The 20,793-nt window shown below is 36.4% G+C and overlaps 1 protein-coding gene across 1 annotated transcript in view; it reads left to right on the plus strand.

Moving 5' to 3' along the window:
* ASCC3 (activating signal cointegrator 1 complex subunit 3) overlaps positions 1-20,793 on the plus strand; it is a 225,189-nt gene that overhangs the window by 180,847 nt on the left and 23,549 nt on the right. The window contains 2 exon segments of the mRNA XM_009998051.1: positions 3,374-3,485; positions 3,772-3,906. Of these exon segments, the coding sequence (XP_009996353.1) occupies positions 3,374-3,485; positions 3,772-3,906 (247 nt within the window).

A 20,793-nucleotide genomic window follows, 5' to 3' on the forward strand; every position in this document is an offset into this window, starting at 1 on the left:
TCAGTACGCTTCTGGCTATTAGAATCATTAAACAACTCAGCACCTGTTAACAGCATTGTAAATATTCAACCCTGCTTGTGTGCAGGTTGAGTCCAATATAGGAGAAGGCTTACAGAGCCCAGCATCATAAATTAGAGCTTCTGACAAGTCAATTATTGTGAAACTGGGCTTCACTGTGAAATAAATGAAATGGTGTGCTGATAAAAAGGTAGGCTGTCTGTTTGTAGCAAAGGGAAAATAATGACTAGATGATTCAATGCAGTGAGCATGAAACTGCATTGTTTTTATTCTTTATCTGTAATTAAATAGTTAGGTAATACAGCTTCATAGAGGAACTCACATATGATGTAGGTTTTATACTTGGAGCATGCCAACATGCAAAATTCAACTTGCATTTATGCCTGTGCATTGAAAATGCTGTCTAATGTCATGATGCCTCTGTTTTCACTAATGATTTTAACATGTCTTTCTAGATTAATGGCTTTGCTTTTTATTAGGGGAAAATGTGCTGAGTGACCAAGAAGCTCCTGTGGGTGTGCTCAAAATTATATTTACCCCATTATACATAGTAGTGAAAACACACTGGTAGCACTTCACTCAAGATTACAAACCATTTAAGATTTTTCTATATATTGTTTTGTTTGCAGTGAGCAGCTAGAGATTTACTCCTCTGACAAAAAATTACCAAAAATCAGCGAATTTCAGATTCACAAGTTTTAAAAAGGCATTGTAATGCCTTTTATGATTACAACCTCAGTGTGAAATGCAGCAAATTAAGCAGAGCACAAGATTAAATCTGTTTGAATTAGCATCTTAAAATACAGTCTAAAAAAATAATTTCAGTGTATTGGCCAGATCTCTGCCCTTGTTTTATCATTATCCATCATCAATGTTGTGGTACTGCAAATAACAGTTCTGAAATGATGAAGTGAAAATCTGAACACCATGACAACAAAGTACCTTAATTATAATCATTTCAATAGCCTTATATTCAATATAGAGAAAAATACTAATGAAGCATTAGTAGTTTAGAGGTATAAAATAGAAAATCTTTTCACATCCTTAAACAAGTTACCTAGTTAATTTGCTCGTTTATTTTCAGAAGGCAAACAAAATGTTACAAAGTAATTTCTGCTAATAAACAGAGTCTAAACATGCGTAGTGGTAAGATGTCAGGCAGATAAAAGGTGCAGATGGAAATATTGATCATTTTTTGTCATTCCTCTGTTACTTCAGTAAATTTAAAAAGGGACTCTCATGGACATTAAGTTGCATTGAAAATGTTAAGAGTACTTTTGATACAAATAAGTTCATTTTGCATAAGGTTGATAATGTGTGGCTGTCTAACATCTTAAAGGTTTTAGTCAGTGTAAATATTTCTGTGTTCTGTTTTCATTTGGACAATAACTGTTTAAAATATTTGAGTTCATCTCAACGTGAAGCCATATAAAATATCACAGAGCTGAATTCTTCACTGCCATATATATGCACTTTGTTGTAGTCTCATGTAGCTGACTGGTTCCTGCTATGAGAACAGGGGTTTTTATCCTTTTCTTGTAGTAGTGTATTACTCCAACTTTACCCAATTTTAAGCATCAAGGGAATTAACCCCATACTTTGGGATTCATAACAAGGACAAAAATTTGGAAATAACTTCTGGTTAGCTTGCAGTTGATTTTCAGTTCTGATATTGCTATTCAAAAAGATAAATGTTTACAACTCTGTTTAAGAAAGTAATAATGCAAGTCAGTTTCTGTTAATGTAACAGTCATGGAAGGATGCTTGTAGATAAAAACACAATTCCATGTTTTGAAATTTGCTAACAGCAGCTTTGCAGTACACAAAATAGAGCTTAAATCAGAGAATGGGATTCATCTGCCCAAATATAGCATCAACTGCTGAACTGTCTAAAGTTCTTTTTTTACTCAGTGATTACATTTCACCTCATCCTAAAGGGGGTATATAAAATGCTTCAGATTAATAGCATTCTGCAAGTGCATGTTTCTCTCCCCTGGCAGTAAAGAGAGTTGAAAAGACTAGCTCAGGTGTAGCTGTAACTATGTAAAACCACCTAAAATGAATCTGAGCACAGTGTTTTGCAGCCTGCTGTTCACCTGCACAGAGTAACACTGACAGAACCTACTCTCCATGACAGCATGTGGTGTTGTTTCCAGTGGGGATGCTGAGGGCATCGTACCAATAGGAAATGTTAGCAAAGCAGCTAGTGTGAACAAAGGAGCATCTTCCATCGTTTTAGCAATCTCTGTAGTCTCTTTTTGTGACAGTATTCTACAGAATTCAATGAGCAGGGACAACCTTTTTTTAACATTTCAATAAATCATCACATCTTTTGTTTGTTTGAATTCCACTTTGAAATTGCCTTATTTAATTGCTTCAGTTCAGCATTTTTAAACTTTCTGAGCATGCTCAGTTTTTCTTTACTGCTCATTGAACTTCATTGTTACTTTCTGAATTGGTGCCTTTGTTGAATCTAGGACACAAGTTCTTGCTACATTTTTATCTGGGGCTTTCTAGGTAAAAGCTCTCTGTGTGAGAAAGCATCTTGTATTATAAGATGAAGTTCTGTGGTTAAGGACTGCAGACTTCAGTCACTGTATCTTTTTTTTGGATGCTGGCATAGCAATGTGTTTTGGCACATTTCATAAACCCATTTTCTTTCCTACAGATAACTAATGACCATTCTTACTATATATAGTTTACCTAAACAATTTTACCCGAAAGTGAACAGGTGAAGTAACCACACTGACAAATGCTCTGTTCCTTTTTTGTAGCAATTTAACTTTGAGAATAAAAAGATGTGGAAATATACACCAAACACCAACATTTGGATTGGTGTATGGTTACTTTTTCAAAAGATGTCCCTATGTGCTCAGTCTTTCTTTTCTGAGTTCCAGGATTTTAAGAACAGTTGCTATCCTTGGTGGCTTTTTAACTTTCTCTTGAAGCTGAAATCTTTTTATTTGTGTTAGTAGTGCTTGTTCACTTTCATATTTATATAATCAGGAAAATATACTTATGCAATGAGGAAGATTTTCCCATTAACAAAATACAGCCAATCCAGTTCTGTTTGTATCAGCCTTTCTATTAATAGGCAGATAAATTACCATCTCTCCATATGTACATGCTTGTATTATGTTGATTACTCCCACAAACCATTTAAGAATGATGAATTTCTTGTTAGACTATATAAGGGAATAATTCTGTGTTTTAATTGCTTCATGTGGATATTTGCTGTTCCAAGTTGGTGTGTGTATTACAGCAGCCTTGTAAGTTTTCCTACAAGACGTTATTGTTAAAAATCTTCAGAGTGTAAAAAGTACTCATGAAATGCATCTGTTTTCAATTTATGTAGTTACTATAACTTGGATGATGTGAGCCATGACACTATGAATAAGTACCTCTCAAGCCTTGTTGAGAAATCCCTCTTTGATTTGGAATGTTCCTACTGCATTGAAATTGGGGAGGTAAGACTAATCTGTGCCTTATAAGATTCAGTAAGATAGATGTTCCTCAGCATTGGGAACAGCAGGATGCAGACGTGCTCCTGACTGGAGATGGTAGAGTCTGTCTGTGGAGCTATTTGTAAGATGTTAAAAACTGAGCCCAATTGGGGTTGCAGCTAAATTATGATACTAAATCATTGTTGCTATTCTCTCTTATAAAGCAGCCTTAAAATATTCTACAGTTTTGTAGTAACTGTTTATACTGAGCCATGTGGATTCCATGTATATTTGATTTCTCTTCTAACAGGATAATCGCAGCATTGAACCTCTGACTTACGGCCGCATTGCTTCCTATTACTATTTGAAGCATCCAACGATTGGGATGTTCAAAGATCAGTTGAAACCTGAAAACAACATTGAAGAATTGCTCTTAATTCTGACAGTAAGTTTTGATATTTTCTTAACTTAAACATACGTTATATCATGACTCTTAAAGACACAAGTGTATAAAAAAACACCCGAAAGTAAAGAAAAGCCTTTCCTCCCTGATCTGTAGTTTAATTTCTTCTTGTTTTAAGTAGTATACCTGAACCATTTTTGATGTTTGAAGTGTTTCATCAAATCAGTACATTAAAATCACTGTATACACCTGGTTCTCTTCTTAGGTCCCTTTATAATATTAAGGATGTATTCAAATCTGATGCTTGTTTTTTTCTAAGTTAGGTATAATACTAAAATGCCAGAACAGTAAGCACATATCAACATCCTAAATTTGCATCACAGTCATCACTTTGTACTGGGGCAATCTGGAAGATACAGGAGCTTTAAGGAGTAAGGGACACATATGGGGAAGACCTATTCCCTCAAATGTCTCCTTCTCCTCCTCCCAGCCACCTCACTATCCCTGAAGTCACAACCTGCAGTAATGGGCTAGCTCTTACAGTTAGACCTAGTGAATGTTACTTTTATATTCATTATTTTTGTGACATGCTGCCAAAATTCTCTGAGGAGAAATGCAAGGAGAAAAATAAAAACAGTGCTGTTCAACAGTTTGCATCTCAACAGAAACTAATAAGCATTTTATGACACTGGGAAAGCCACTTTTCTGGTACAGAGACTTTCTTTCTGATAAATCTAAATCACCTGCTGCAAACATTCAAAGTGTTACAGCTCAGAAATAAAGGCCACAGTAATCTTTTATAATGGAAGGGGTTAGACAACATAAATAGGGGAACTGCTATCACTGACCCTGCAATGTCTGTTGTTCTGTTGTCAGAAAACATTGCAAATTATATGAAATGAAATTGATTATATTCCGCTGAATTCAAAATGGTAATCAAACACAATTCCCATATATACTGTATGTAAAATAACTGACATTTTAACAAGAAAAATCCACTAGTGAACAGAAGTTAAATAATGCAGTGCTGAGTATTCAAAGTGAGAGCTTTACTCCACCTGCTGCCTCTTAGAAGTCTCTCCTTCTTTCTAGAGAAAATTTTCTCCACCTAGAAACTTTCAGAATTTCAGAATGTTCAGACAAATTTGGACAGGGAAATTCTGAGAATAGCATTAGCAGAGGTAGGGGGTGAAATATGACACTGCCTGAACTAGTGAGCAGCATATGGAAGTTAAATAATGGAAGCAGAACCTGTCGATACTAATCAGGGATCCTCAATTAAGCAGCTTCTATGAAGTATAAAGGTAAATGGCAAATATTTCTCTTGTAGATGAAACCTAGGATCCTACTGTTGGTCAGAGATTGTAAAATATAACTTTCATTAATCTTCCTTTAATTCTTTCTAATGCTTTTTATTTTCTGGAAATATAGTCTTGAAAGCTGCCTATTTACAGTCTTAAGAGGAATGAGAGTAACAGTAAAATCATGCAGGGGTCAAAATATGCCACATGTCAGTCTGAAAGACAAGAAGGACGTATGAATGTTGGATGCCATTGTAGCTGACAGGTTTTTCTTTCTTTTTATGCAGATGTTGATTTTCATAATTACTAGTGGAATTACTGTCCTGTCCTGTTGAAGGTGTAAATTGAAAGTGGTTTTTTTTTCAGCGTGATGTAGTGTTGAAAAGAATTGCCATTTCACCAGTTATTGCCAAGGGTTGTTGTGGTGGGTTTTTTTTCCCCTAAACAGGGTTTTTTTCCCCTGTGAATTAATGAGTTTTATAATTACGACAGTTGCTTCACACCTCTATTGTTAACCAATGACATTACATCTGCCTTGCTCCACTGGTGCCCTCCTCCTTCTTATTGAAGCATTTAGCAGTTTTGGCCATGGGGAATTACATGGCATGGGGTAAGTAGTCTAATTAGGTATAAGTGAAAATCCTCAGGGAAAAGGATATTTTTTAAGTAATTTGAAGAATCTGTTAATGATGCTGGAACTGAAAGCTGTAACTGTAGTACAGAAAGGCCTGTTACCATTGCAAAACATAATTACAATCATGATTATTCTGGTGATCACTGAGTTTCAATTTTTTTTTAATTTTAGACTGTGTTATTTAAGAATAACATTTCTCAAAGGCCTTTGCAAGCTGTTGTAGCTGTGACATGGGTCTTTTCTTGTTGGTTTTGTTCATAATCTGGCAAACCTTTAGATATTTACAAGTTCTTGGATGTATGTAAGGAAGATAGAGGTGTACAAGTGTAACAAAGAAAATACTGATGATGTGGGTTTGAGAAGGGATATAGGCAAGTTTTCACTGAATTGTCAATGTGTAACTTGAAACAGAGCACAAGTATATTTAAAACAAAACCAGGAAAAAAGCAAGAATGCTTCCAGAAATTTATTATCGTATTAAGAGTTTGAAAGAGTTTTAAATCTGAGTTTGATTACAGGACTTTGAGTTTCACATTGATATTTTGCCATGCTGATGGGAGTGTTCAGAATTAACCAATAATCTTTGCAGCTCACATGAAAATAGTTTTGAGTCATCCTATTTCTAGTACTGATGGATGTCTCACAAAAATCACTTGAGAGCAAGATTTTTTTCCCCTTAACAGGCAAGTCTATTCATAGTGTTGTCCAGTATCTGTTCTTTTCTCTCTTTTTATTTTATCTTTTCATTTGATCGTCTGCCAGCATTTTGCAAGATCAAATGAATTTTTTTCAGTATGGTTTAGGGGTTGAAGTATCCATAACGTGAACAGGAACGTGACACATGGGAACAGCTCCACAGTCATGCTGGAAATACACAGTAATAAGTGATACAAATTATAGACTCATTGAATGGGTTGGGACCCATTGAAAGGGACTTTACAGATCATCTAGTTCCAACCCCCCTGCATGGGCAGGGACACCTCCCACCAGACCAGGTTGCTCAGAGCCCCATCCAGCCTGCCCTTCAGCACTTCCAGGGATGGGGCAGCCACAGCTTTCCTGGGCAACCTGGGCCAGGGTCTCACCACCCTCACACTCCAGAATTTCTTCCTAATGTCTAACCTAAATCTACCCTCTTCTAGCTTAAAACCATTACCCCTCATAATTACCTATTCAAACCATTACCCCATCACTGCACACCCTGGTAAAAAGTCCCTCTCCAGCTTTCCTGTAGCCCCTTCAGGTACTGGAAGGCCACTATGAGGTCTCCCCAGAGTCTTCTCTTCTCCAGGCTGAAATAGGTGGGGTGCAATCCCCTCACGCTTTCCTTTCTTCTCCCAGTAAATCTGCACTCAAGATGTCTAATCTGTCTTGGGTTTGCAGTTAGCAGGCAAAGTTCAGGCTCAGTTATTTTTGCAACTGACCTGTGCTAGTGGGCCTGTAATTTTTCTGAGAGAAAATGTTTGATGCTTTTCCATAGAGCTTTCTTTAGAACTTTCCTAACCGTGCCCCAGATAGGAGCAATCCAAATGAGATTAATCACTGTTGAGTTATGGTGCTTCTTGTATTAAGTATTATTGATGAGAAAGTGTTCATGAATTATTACTGACAGGCTGAATTTCCCTGAAGTACCTAAAGACTCTTTCCTTTTATTGTGAAAGTAAGGTGCAGAGATTAGAACAGAGGATTGAGTAAAAAACAGTGAAATGTACTTTGGGGTAGTTTTTGTCATTTTCTGTATTAAGTCAGTGGTCAACACAAATCTTTTTAAAATCAAATGTACTTTTTTTGTACCTTGAGGAAAAGAGATCTCAATGATTTATCAGGTCTGTGAGGGCTAGATCCACTAGCTTCTTGATTTTTGGCAATTTGTTACTACACGTATCTGGTTGATGTTCTTATTTACAGAGCAAATAGGTTGTTATATCTGTTCATACTGGACAGTGGAGAATCATCTTTCAGCCCTTGTTCTTATCTGCAGCTTGTCTCTTATTTCTGTATTTGAATTCCACCTACAAGACACATCAGGTTGGTTTTCTTCTGCCTGCTGCTGTATTTCATATCAACTGGTTATAAGTGATGGGTTTATTTCTAACTGATAAGCTTGTGTTATACTGGGACCCATCTTTCTGTGATATAAACATGAACATCTAAATTTGGTATCCTCATAACCTCTTTATTTCTAGCTGGTCACTGACAGGACTTTGTTGCACTGGCTTGTATTAGATTTTATGTAAGTATTTTGGAACTCAGCAGACAATCTGGCATTGCTGGAGTAGCAGATTTAGAAGGTAGAAGGTGGAGGTTCATGAAACAGGTGCTCTCCATCTCAAATACATAGATAATAAAAGCATCAAGTGATTAAGGCCTTATCTGTCTTTCATTACCTGTCAGGTATCTGTACAATGAGATTCTGGGTAACTCAGTTAACCTATAGGTTTACTTTCTGTTCATCATCATTGGCACATCATCTTCTAACCAGGGAAATATGTGAGTCCTTATGAATATTTACACTCTCAGTCTAAAATAATTTTATTTCCTTAGCAGGATTCTGTCTTAAAGCTGTTGGTTCAGTCTCCCATCAAGGGACCACAAAGGTTTTTAACTCAGTGATAAACCATCTTTTCCACTGATCTCCTGTTAGATGCCAGGAAAGGAGTAATTAATAAGTTACAAAAATATTGTCCAACAACAAGCTAATGTGAGCTGGCTTGTGTCATGTTTTATCTTAAAGCCATGGCAGAAGCCTTGCCTTTGGTTTTTTTTAATATATTGTATGTCAGTTCTGTGAGCCATTTCAGAAAAAAATCAGGTAACATTTCCTCGGTCAGTAATTTTCTAGTTTAAATTTACATTTATATTTAATTTAGAAGGATATAAAGGTGCTACTAGGATTTTGTACAAGCCATAAAAGTACAGCAAGATTGCATTCATTATGTTATTATTTTTAAATATGGCATTTCAGTGTCAAGAATAGGAATATTTTATTAGATATATTTTATATTAAATGAAAAGCAATTATGTTACATGCTAACCTTTAAAGAACTTAGCTATTTGATTTCACATGTATCATCCCTTCTGAACAATATGAACATGACTGCTGTGGCCACTCTACAGATAGGAACAAGCCTCAACTATTATGCATGTTTTGGTGACCCCTTATAATAGGAGAAAACTGTTACCTCTTACCGTTAAATTTTTTCTTCACAATAAATCCATACCTAGAACTGTTCAATGCATAAACTTCATCCTAAACACAGGCCTTTCCAGGATCATTTACTTAATTTTTATGCAACTTACATTCTATGAATTTTAATATTTTAGAACATTTGTGCTTGGAACATCTAGATAGTATCACAGTGTGTTTAATAGAATAGTTTAAACTTAATAAATGTATTTGGCTTAGTGAAAATAAAACAAAATGCTACAGTGAACTTTACAGCATCCACATTGCCTCATCTGTATCCAGTATATTCAAAATATCTTGTATTTAGCAGAAGGATTTATTTTGCTCACATACGAATACTCACACATTAAATTGGTCCTGATTTTTCTGTAGCCCCAGTAGATGGAGCAGTTTGGAATGTTGCTGTAGAACTTGAAAACAATCTTTTTATTCCTAGCATCATGACACAATTATTTCTTATTTTTCCAAATGATTGTTTGATTTTTAGTTTGAAAGCATCCTATGCTGCCTGCCTTTCCAGAGAAGCACAATCAGTTGGTAAATCAAGATGACAATGCCCACCACTGACAGCTAACTGAGCATGGCAGAAATCTTTCATTTTTATGGCATCAATAAGAAAGAATTACATTCAAAACTGGAAAATAGAAGACTTTTCCATCTCCATGACACATGATTTTCTAATCTCTCATTAACAGATCTCCTTTGGTTTTTTTCCCCTTCAATCTTCTTACTCAACTTCTGTCATTACTTGCCAGCTTAAAAAACTGAACCAATACTGAAGAAAGTTAAAATAAAATTTATTTTCAAGTTGAAGGTTTCTGACATACATTTCCCACAGAAGAGCTGTAAGACAAGATCTGTTGTCTTGGAAATAATATAGTATCTTCACTTTTTTTCTTTTTCTTTTTTTTTCCTTTTTAAAAATTGTATTTGGTTTGATTGCAGTGCAGCATCCAAGGGAAAAATTTGTGGAAGTGTATATAGTTGTGATAGTGGAAGCCAGTAGCCTCAGGCTGTATCCCAAGTTCAAACAGCTGCTTTAGTAACTGTTTCTGTCAGAAAAATGAGGAAGTACATTCCTTTAACAGGAGCTATAGTTGCAATTATAGCAGGAAAATCCTGATGTATACCAATGAAAACTATTCAGGTGAGCCAAGAGGCTATTTACACTTGTATCTTACAGAGCAGGAGTACTGTCCTGGTCTTGTACTTAGGAAGGTGAACAGTGGCTGCCATCTGTGGCAAATCAATGCTTGTCCTCGGTAGCCATGCCAGAAGCAAGTTCAGTGATAGTTAGCTTGGTTTAGCTGACTGCTTAAAGCTGCAGGCAGTTCAGCTGGTCACCATTTATTTATTTCTTTTGGCACAGAAGTCTTTTCCTTGCCACTTGGCAGTTAGACTTGTAGCCGTCCTCATGATGTTGGATTTCAAACTCCTGCAGCCAGCACTTTGCAAAGTGTCCCCATTGAAAGTGAAATGGCTTTTTTTCCAGCAATCATGTCATATTGCTCTATTTCCAAATATACAGCTTCTTTGCTGAAGTAACGTTTGTGTTTGTTGAAACAAAACTGAAGTTCTAAACTGCATTTTTATTAAGGTAAAGCTGAACATTTCCTAATGCTCCATGCTGCCCTGATAACTGGCTGGAGGTTCTCATGTCCCAAGTACTCCAGAAGGCAGTGTTGGAAGCCTGGTGTGCCTTCAGCAAGTCATTACAAGTTCTACCTACTTTGTGCCTCCCCATTTGTAATTAAGGCACAATAGACTAATGTGGGCTCTGTGCAGTCTGCAGTTCTTTGTCTTCACTGGTTTCTAGTTATTGCCTTTGCTTTTGATAGAATTACATTATTTCACTGTAAACTAAAGCAGTTGCAATTATATTGCTGATTAATTTGTTTTCACAGAATTCAGCCCACTTAGTGACACCAGCTCAGCCTCACTGACTGCTCTTTAAAGGCACACAAATGGTTTTCCCTGTCAGCAAAGAAGTTATTGCTCAGACTTGTGAAACTGTTAAGAGGTTGGCATTTTGTAGCTTGTTCTCTGATTGGAACACAAATTTCAGGATACAGATTGCTTTGGCTAAAATAATTACATCATACAGGATTGGTATCCAGCATATATTGTTCCTTTAGCATAGTAATTTTTTTTTCTAAAAAGGACATAAGAGGATTACTGATCAGTCCTTGATGAAGTATCTGACACTTGTATTTTCCTATTTACATTTAGAGTCTTTCTTTGTCCTTTTTTTTCTTTTTCTCCTGATGGAACCTGACCAGCTTCAGAAGGTTGAATTTTATTTTAAATGTTGATGTTATGAATTATCACAGAGGAACTTTTAAGAAGTCAGCCTCTCCTGTTATTTGCCTAGTATTTACAAGGGCTTTATTTCTCAGTTACTTAGGTAGCTCATGCTACCTATACTGTTAGAAGAAATTGCAGAGAGATTTTTTGGTACCAAAAGGCCAAAACTTTTCTTAACATTTAAAAAAAGTTAATATCTATATATTTGTAAATTTGGTATAGCACAGTAAGCTTTTTTCCTTTCTGTCTTCCAGTGGATAGGGCTACCAAGTGAGCACAGATTATTCAAACTACTAGTTTTCAGAAAGACGAAATATCTCAAGTCTATTCCTCTCACTTCAGAGGGTGAAAAAATGACTGAAGTTCCTCTCACAATGGGTCTCTGAAATACTTCACCTGCCAAAGTGAAGACATACTGTCATGTTCACTTGTATTGACTTGGTGTGTGTATGCATGTCTACTTACAAATATTTTTAGGTACAACTAATGCATACAATATTAAGAAATTTCATCTTAAACATATTAAGTCATTGAACGCACAATATCCTGTAGGAGATTAATTCCAATTGTTTTATCATTTCTTTAAGGCAGCAAGCAAATGTAAACAACATGAGGTGTAGATAATAGATGAATTATTTTCTTTTCTGTATGATTGTCTTAATATTTACTACATGCAGTCATATAAGATGCTAATTTTTAATATTTCCTTAGCTATAAGAATGCATGTTTGCTTTCTCTTGATTCACACAGAACAGATGGATGCTTGACTGCCTGCTAATCCACAGCTGGAATGGTTTCAGCAGTTTTCACGTTGCTGGGTTAGAGTGGCTTTTCTAGTGGACTGAGAGGGCAGCAAGAGAGGGATATCATTATTCATCAGTATCCCAGTGGGATTGCTGCCAGCAGAGATTAATTTTTTCTGTTATGCTTGTAAAACAAGCTCAGGTGGAGTCTCTAATCCTCAGGGCACGGGTGGCAGATCAAGGAAGATGCTACAAAGCTAGTTAATTTTCAGATTCTAGGGGAAACAGAAGCTCTGTTAGATGTATAAATACATGATTGCAAATTTAAGTAGCTCAAATCCAAATGGGATCTTCCTAGACATCTGGTACTGAAAATCTCTGTGTTCTTTGTCTTTTAAAAGAAGTTCTTAAAACTTTACACCAGAGGCAAGATATCTGCAACTCTCATAATCATTAGTTTTCTTTCCATTGTATTTTTTTTAATGTAGCTCTTTCAGTGTACTTTAGATGAATGCCTTTATTTACAGATAGAAAAGACATGATATAGGTCTGTGTAGGAGCACTGAGTTGACTACTCTCACAAATTTGTGTACAGGGAACATGAGCAAGAAAAATTATCACTTGCTATCCAAAAAGGGTTAGATCTACCCTAGGGATGCAAAGGACGTCCCGTTCAGGTAACGGGATGTTCTGTTATGGTCAAGTGTGGTACAGGGGCATTTCTACCATGTTACTGTATCTGACAGACATTCACGACAGAAGTGTGGATAGAACTTCCTCAAATGAAGCACATCAAAATTCTGACAGATTTTCTATTTGTCTAATAGAATTCAAATATTTTTCCTTCTACTGAATTTTTTGTTCCCTCAGTGATTGCCCCTTTTACCCACCCATGTAATGATGACTTCCATCTCTGCATTACCTTGTGGATCTTGAGTTCTTCAAAACATAGGGTCAGACCTTCAAGCAATGCTTAATCCACATAGTTATACTGAAATGAGTGGAGATGTGCCAGTTTTGATCAGCAGGGAACTACCCTTATTGAAATTTACTTGCAGCAGCTGTCACTTCCTCTTACAGTTGTGTTTTTTTATTATTACATTAAACTATTTTCATTTAAAAGTGCTCAGAGTGAGACCAGTAGCACTGGCTTGCTGAAAAGACATTGTGCATGTAGGCACCTTCCAAGTTTCCCATATATTTCTGCCAGTTCATATTGTTCTTCTGTTGTTCTGGGCTTGAGCCTGTCTTGAACAGAGGCTGCTAGTCATTTCACCACATGATGACAGGTATTCATGCCTGAGAACTTTTATTCCCTTTTGTCTCTGGTCACATAGTAGTCTAGATCCAGGATTTAATCCAGGACAAAATGCAGCAGTGTGCATTTGTGGCTCCCCACTAGAGGAACTGCCACAGGTCAGCAGATCTGAAATCTGGTTTTCAACACACTGAGCTTTTCCAGCTTGTATTAACTTACACAGCCTGGATGGGCCCCGTTTCACAGAAAGAATTAGTAGCACTTACTCCTGTGTCCGTGGAGAGTAGCATTAACTTAATGCAGAGATCTGTTAACTTCTTCCCTGAGTCTGGGTTCTGCACTGGAAGATCCCAATGGAGGATTAAAGCCAAGGATGGAAAATGACTGATCGCTTTCCCAGGGAAAGCTGGGTGCCAAGATTTGCTCTTACAAATTTTATTGCTATCATCATCTCAATCAGTAGTTGAGCCAGTTGATTCAAGCCAAGCTTCAGAACGTGGACAAACGTCCAAATGGAACTGAAGTAGATTTCTCATGACAATCAGACTTTTGAATGTACATTCAGAGAGACTTTCCCAGTTTTGTGTTAGCACATTACTGAGTACATGCACTGGAAAGCTTTTCTGTGTTAGTGCAGTACAATTAGCTTCAGTACAGCCAAAACCAGTTGGTTTTAAATCTTTCCTATGACTTGAGATTACAGGGGAAGAAAGTTGAAGGTCACTGCCCCATTAGGGTTTTGGGGGTTATTTTAATGGGATGATGATAATGCATTCAGAATGTGCAGGTTCAGAGTGTTCTCATGAAAAGTAATAGGAAAAGTCAGGGATCTTGGAGAGGCAAAAATCTCAAATATACCATTTCCAATGATAAAATATAATAATAATCTCACATCATTGTAATTCACTTTATAAATGCAAGCTATACCATTCCATTTATATGTCTTTGCTCTGGTCAAACTAACTTATGCTAAGTGAATAAAGTGTGTATCATACCAGTTTCAGATGTTTGCTCTTATTTTTATCCTACTTTAGTCATCATTTACATTTATTTTTCCTTAAGCTGTGTACATGCTCCAGGCTTACTTTTAATCAACAGTTTAAAACCTGAGAGTGAAGTAAAGCCACCTCTGTGAAAGTTGTACAGGCTTAATACTGTGGAAGTACTTACATGTTTGGGGGAAAATGAATGTATTGTAAGAATATTGTTTATTAGAGCTGGCCAAAAAAGTACCTCTGAATTATGATTATGTTCATAAATGTTATGCAAGATGGATTATGAGAGTTAAGACTTAAAGTCATGGATTCATTCTTTGTTTTAACACTGGGTTTGTGCAGTATGCAATTTAAAAAGGGAATTATTCTGAAACAGAATGGTTCTACAAGTATCTTTTTCACCATTTAGTAAAACATTTACAATGATTGTATTATCTACTACTGTACTTTCCTGTACAACTGAAACCAAGCTTCTCTGATATGCTTAGGAAACTTTAGAAAAAAAGAGGAAATTGACTTCCAAGTTACTATTCAAGTCCTAAGGACCATTTCCCCATATCAAATTATTGTTATTCCAAATAATCCTCCCTCTCACATGTACTAGCATGCTTGCATTTTCTTTTAGCAGCTCCATGCTGAAGCAGAGGTCTGTAGTTTTACTTTGTACCTCAGAAGTTCCCAGATCTGCCAGGTTGCTCTCTGCTACTGGTAGCTAATATTGCTGACCTCCTACTGCTCTCTGTGCAATGGCAAAGGTCTTCCAGACTCCTGACCTCTGGTCATCAGGAATGTCATCAGTAGTTTGTAGTTTGGATGTTTTAAGTAAGAGGTGAACTTGTGAAATCTAAACCCTTCAGGGTGTTTTTAAGTGATCACTCAACTGTTTCATTGCCCTAGCTTGTACTTTTAATGATGTCTGTAATGGTAAAATTTGTGGTTTTCATCATATGCAGCTATTTAAAAGCAAAAATCAAACAGTTGTCTGTTTTAAGTGGGAAGAATACAAATATATATGATTTCTCTGATCACTAACACGAGAACTTTGTAAGAACTGTAAGAATTTGTAACATGTATGTTCTTATAAACTGTATTTGTAGGTCCCATTACTGAAATGTACCCATTTCAAATCCTGATAGCTATAAATCATTTTTTAAAAATAACAGATATGCATAATTGCATGTTGATGGGGTTACAACTTTACCTCTTCAGCTTCTCATGCTCAACTGGAAATTTTCAACGCCTGCTCTTAAATCTTAAACTCTTAAATCTAGAGATGGAGCCCAGGGTAGCCCAGCCTCACCTAGTTAGTTGGGTTAACTTTACATATCTCTTTTATCTGTAAAAATGCATTGATCACTAGATAATTAGACAATAGATTAAAAAATGTTTGTTTCAAAAAGCTACTGAGCAGACCTTATCCCTTGCATGCTGCTCTCCATCCAACATGTGCCTGTTTTCCTCACAACATTATTCCAAAACTAAAGAGTGGAGAGTACCTCAGCAGGTAAGTGGCAAGTTGAGTTTCCTGTTACCCAAGCTGGAATGGAGAGTTAGGGCAGAGAGTCCCCAGTGGGAGAGGGAGCCCCTTTCCCACAGCCACGGATGGGTGGCTTCTGCCCAGGGGCTGCAGCTCTGACTCCTCCATGCCCTGTGGTGCAGGGGCTGGCACAGATCTTTGCTTTCTGCCTTTGCTCCCTACCAGCAGGGCAAACCTGGAAGGAAGGGATGGGAAAGGAATTGCTCTGTAGCGTTGGCTCTGGATGGATGGATGGATGGATGGATGGATGGATGGATGGATGGATGGATAGATGGATGTGCTGGATACCATTTGATTGCATTGCCACATAAATGTGCAGTTCAGGGAGAGATGTTACATGGGATATGAAGGCAAGGAGCTTGTTTAGACATGGTCTGTGTGATGAATGAAAGCATCATGTAGTAAACATCCTACTTGTGCCTGACAATTTTTGCTTTCTTCTACATCATTCTTGCCTCTTCTCAAGATCTCTGCAGAACTTCAGCCTGCTCTGTTGCTTTGCCCAGCCTGCCAGGCTGCCATGCAAATCTAGAATGTCATTTCTGCAGTTGGTCTTAAATTTACATTTTTACATGTGTAAAACAAACTGAGGAAGCTCTTTGTGCAATGATCTGCTGTCTAAAAGAGGCTTTCAATCTAAATATTCCTGTGGTATGTAGCAGCTTCAATAAACTCGTAGAAATTACTTTTCTTTTTGTCTCTAATATGAATCTTTCAGACATGCATTGTGTTTGTTCTTAAAACTTGTAACTAGTAATATACATTTATAACTGTCTTTAACTGGGATATTGTCCTAGACCTTTTATATCTAAGAGTAAAAAAACTCCTAAACATTTTAAACTTTGGAAGTTTGAATTATGTCCCATAAAACTGAGACCAAAGCATATACATTTATAGGCTACCAATAAACTCCTTAAAATAGGAGTTTATAATGGAATCACTAAAACAGATAAAATTTTCAGAGCAGTAATTCTAGCAAGTACTTCTCCAATTGCATTTTTTGATCCATTTCACTTTTTGGTGTAAGCTGAAAAACAACTTTTAAGTATGTAGTCAGTTTGGGCTTTTTTTTGCAAAGCACAAGTTTTCTCACATTTACTTGTCTTCTGAATATAAATCTAAGCTAGATGGTGCTCCAGCTGCCCACCAGGATTCATCTGTGTAAATTTAATGTCTTTCCTTATAAATCAAACTCACACTTGAAAAGGTGAAGATAAAATACAGTGTAAACATGTTGATTAATTTAAATAATTTTCATTATATATACTTGGGTCATTATTGTGTCACATAATACAGTGATGAAGAAAATGGCCAAAGGAAGATGAACTTGAGGAAATTAGTTAAGATTTGTTTTAATTTATGATACAGTTAACAGGGTCAAATTACTTTTGTCAGCACATGAATGGAGAGGGAGAGAGAGAGAAAAATAATTTCAGATGTGTTAAAGTACAGAAATTCAAGTATCCTCAAAGAAAAATTTAGACTTTGTTAATCTATTGTAAGACATTCTTATCTAGTTAAACACTGATTGTGAGTAGTGAGCTATTCCTTCTCTGGTTTTGGCCATGCTACTGTTCTCTGTCCTGTCCTGAGGGTAACATGGGTAGCACCCAAATGAGAACATTTTCAGGCTGCTTTAAAGTTTGGAGTCCAGCTAATTCCTATACAGTAGAACTAGGGAAGTAACAGGTGGGGATATTGCACTAAAATACTCTGTAGCACTTTTTGCAATGGAACAAAACACAAAAGCCAATTATATAATAATAATATTGTTGTTAATATTATTTTTGAGCCTATGTTTGCCTATCCTGTTACTGAAAGATCAAAAAATGAATTCCATATTGGCATACCTTTCAACTTCTGATAGCAGAGAACTAAAATACACTTCATGAGGTATTACAGTGTTTATTACATTTTTTATTATTATTCTATGCACAAATGTATGATTTTTGCAGTCACTCAGTGTGTACTCAGAAGTTAATGTCATTTGAACCAAGGTTCAGGGTAAAGAGGATGCAATTACTGTATAAGCTAAAAATTATCCTCATTTTTATTATTTTTGCTATTCTGGTAGTTACTTTTAGTACTAGTTTACTGCAATATTTTGTAATACTTGATCTTAACGACTGATAATTTTGGTGTCAAATTGTTTAGGAATGCATTTCCCTTGTTTCTTTCTGCATTGGAAACTTGAAAGAGAGCAAAACACATTGCAGGTTTGAAAGTATGATGTTCTTGGGTTCACTATACCTGTGTAAAGAAAAGAAACATACAGACAGGAAATCAATTCTAAGGTAGTTTGAGTAACAGAAAAGACTCAAGAAAAGACTACTGGTTCAACTCTGGAATGTGAGAAACTATTTTTGGTTTGTTTTAGACCCTCATCGTTACAAATTAATCAACTGCTCTTTAAAGTCTAGAACTCATTAACTTTATAAGTTTTACTGTTCCCATGACTGAACTGAACTTAAAATATTCAAGTTTACTTTAGTTACTCACCTTGATCCCATTTCTGTCTACGCTCCACTGTCCTCCTCTCTTGTAAACAAACAGCAGGCTGTAGTTACTTGAGATTTCAAATACTTCAGAAGGTTTGTATGTGGTATCAGTTTCTAGTTCAGCTCTCACTGTAAATCAGTATTTTCAGTCAAACTTACACATTTTGTGGGTGCAAAGAAAATCGGGGGGGGTTTAACCCTGTGGAGCATAGTGCTCACCATGTCAGATACCTGACTTACTTTTTAGTTCAGTCTGACTCCCCAGACACCTCATAGTGCAGAAAACTGCAACAGATAGATTTTTAATGGGAGCAGTTGTTTACTTTTAGAGTAATTCTAACAAGTCAAATAAAGGGTGTTGAGAAGCTGCAAATCTGGAGCATAATGTTGCAGACAGGACTCTTTAAGATGAGTCTGTGGCTGGTGTTATGCAGGAAGCAGAATTCAATTATCAGAACAGCCCCTTGGCCTTGTAAAATGTAACTACCAAGGTTATGTAGGTCTACGTGTGACATTTCTCACTGGCCAAGCAAGTTACTGTCTCCTGTATGACCCTGCATCACATACAGGTTGAAATGTAGTTTTGAGAGGACTCTTACACCCTCAAAATGATGCAGCAGTCTCTCATGCCCAAAAGAAGACATTATTGGGAAAGTCCATCACAGACCTATAGAAAAGAGAGATGTGACATGACTACCAAACATGTGCTTGCAGAACCTGTAGCTAAAATTCCCAGTTATCTCCTGGTACACTTCAAGTTGTGCTTAACTGTGTATATGCTTCTAAACTTATTATTCACATATGGGCAGCAATTGTCCTGATTTAACATAAGAAAAAGGGAAAGTGAAAAATGCATGACAGTGCTTTGTGGCTTAGCTATAAAGTTTGTGTTAAGTTTCTAGACTTTAGAATGAAGATTAATGATTGATACGTAATTTGATCTGTTTCCTCAGCCGTGGAAGTAAGAACAGTATTTGGGTACAATGTGCTAAGATCATATATATTATGTATTTTGTGGAATAGTAGAAGCTATAGCCTTTGCACAACAGATTGAGATTCACAATAAAAAGGAAAACTAAAATGAAAAAAATATTGAGTGAACAGCAGGGCTCATTTGAGGTGATTACAAAGGATATTTCTTTATTCTGTCTTTTCTTGTGCAACCTGAAAACAGTAGCAGGGGGTTACAAGCAGAGTTCATCACAGAGTTGTCAATCACTGTCATTTAACATTTTGCAATGGAAGATGTCTTTATTCAAGGACAGCTGGGCAAATCAGAGAAACAGATTTGCAGTTAGTAGTCTGTCCAGCCTACACTAAGCAAACAAGGACAGGGCAGACATACTGGCCTCTCACATAAAAATATAATGGACTCTGCTGACCTTGGTGCCCTCCATTCAGCTTCATTCTCAGTTGTATAAAAGCTTCACTACCCATTCTCAATTTCCTTTAATTACCTACATGATGCAGATAAGAAAATGAACCTCACTTACTTACAGTCAATGATCACAAACAGGAAATTAAGTAGGCAAGTTGTTTAAAATAAGAGGACTGGTTTGGAGGTAAATAAAACATGTGCTGGGGAAGAATTAGGGAAAAAGCATTTTCAGGAGTACCAATTGGTCTGGAGTGACTTGGCTGATCCTTCTGCTTTCTGCTACTTTAAACTGCAAAGCAAAACTAAGTAAAAAATCCCCTCGGTAAATATTCTTTAAAATATCTTTGAAGGAGAAGCCGGTTAAATAAAAAGCATGAAGCAAACATGCAGCCTCCTATAGGGCTTAAAAAGATTGTGACCTTAGGTTCAGAGAATAAATGACCACAGTTTTCACAAGAGATCTAGCAGAGACATCCAGGATTAAGCAGCAGTTGTCTTTAGTCAGTCTTCACTTCTAATCTGCAGTTGAGATACGGACTAAATGAATGACATTCTGATTTTCTTTCCAAATCTGAAGTTGCCTAGTATCTATCTTTCCTTTTATATCTCTGTCACAGCTTAGGTGGAGTTTCATTGTGCCATTAAAGCAAATGGAAAGTTTTGGGCTGTCAGTTTCCAAGGGAGTGTAAAACAGCTATATAAGTGTTTTTAGGAATAGTCAAAAAGGTTTCATGTGTTAAGATATTAATGAGTGGATACAATACCTTGCAAGTCAATTAGGTACTTCTATTAGGTGTCATAAAACTGTCATTTTTCTTTACCTCACTCTGCACTGGTTGCTGTTGTGAATATTTCATTGTTATGGATTTGCAGGAAGTCTGACTGGTGGTTGAAGACTAAAATGCATAATATTGAATCTATAGTTTAAGAGGACTATAAAACTCTGAACACTTTAATTTAATGGTCTCTGCTAAGCACAGTTTGGAAGACACTGCCCTTCAGGCTACCCAAATGACTTTTAATTTTATGACCAAAGAATTTCTCTTAAATTAGAGATGGAAAAGATATTACATGTTATAAAACTCTTACTTCAC

This window comes from Chaetura pelagica, unplaced genomic scaffold (assembly GCF_000747805.2).
Source record: "Chaetura pelagica isolate M959 unplaced genomic scaffold, ChaPel_1.0 scaffold165, whole genome shotgun sequence".
NCBI classification, from domain to species: domain Eukaryota; kingdom Metazoa; phylum Chordata; class Aves; order Apodiformes; family Apodidae; genus Chaetura; species Chaetura pelagica.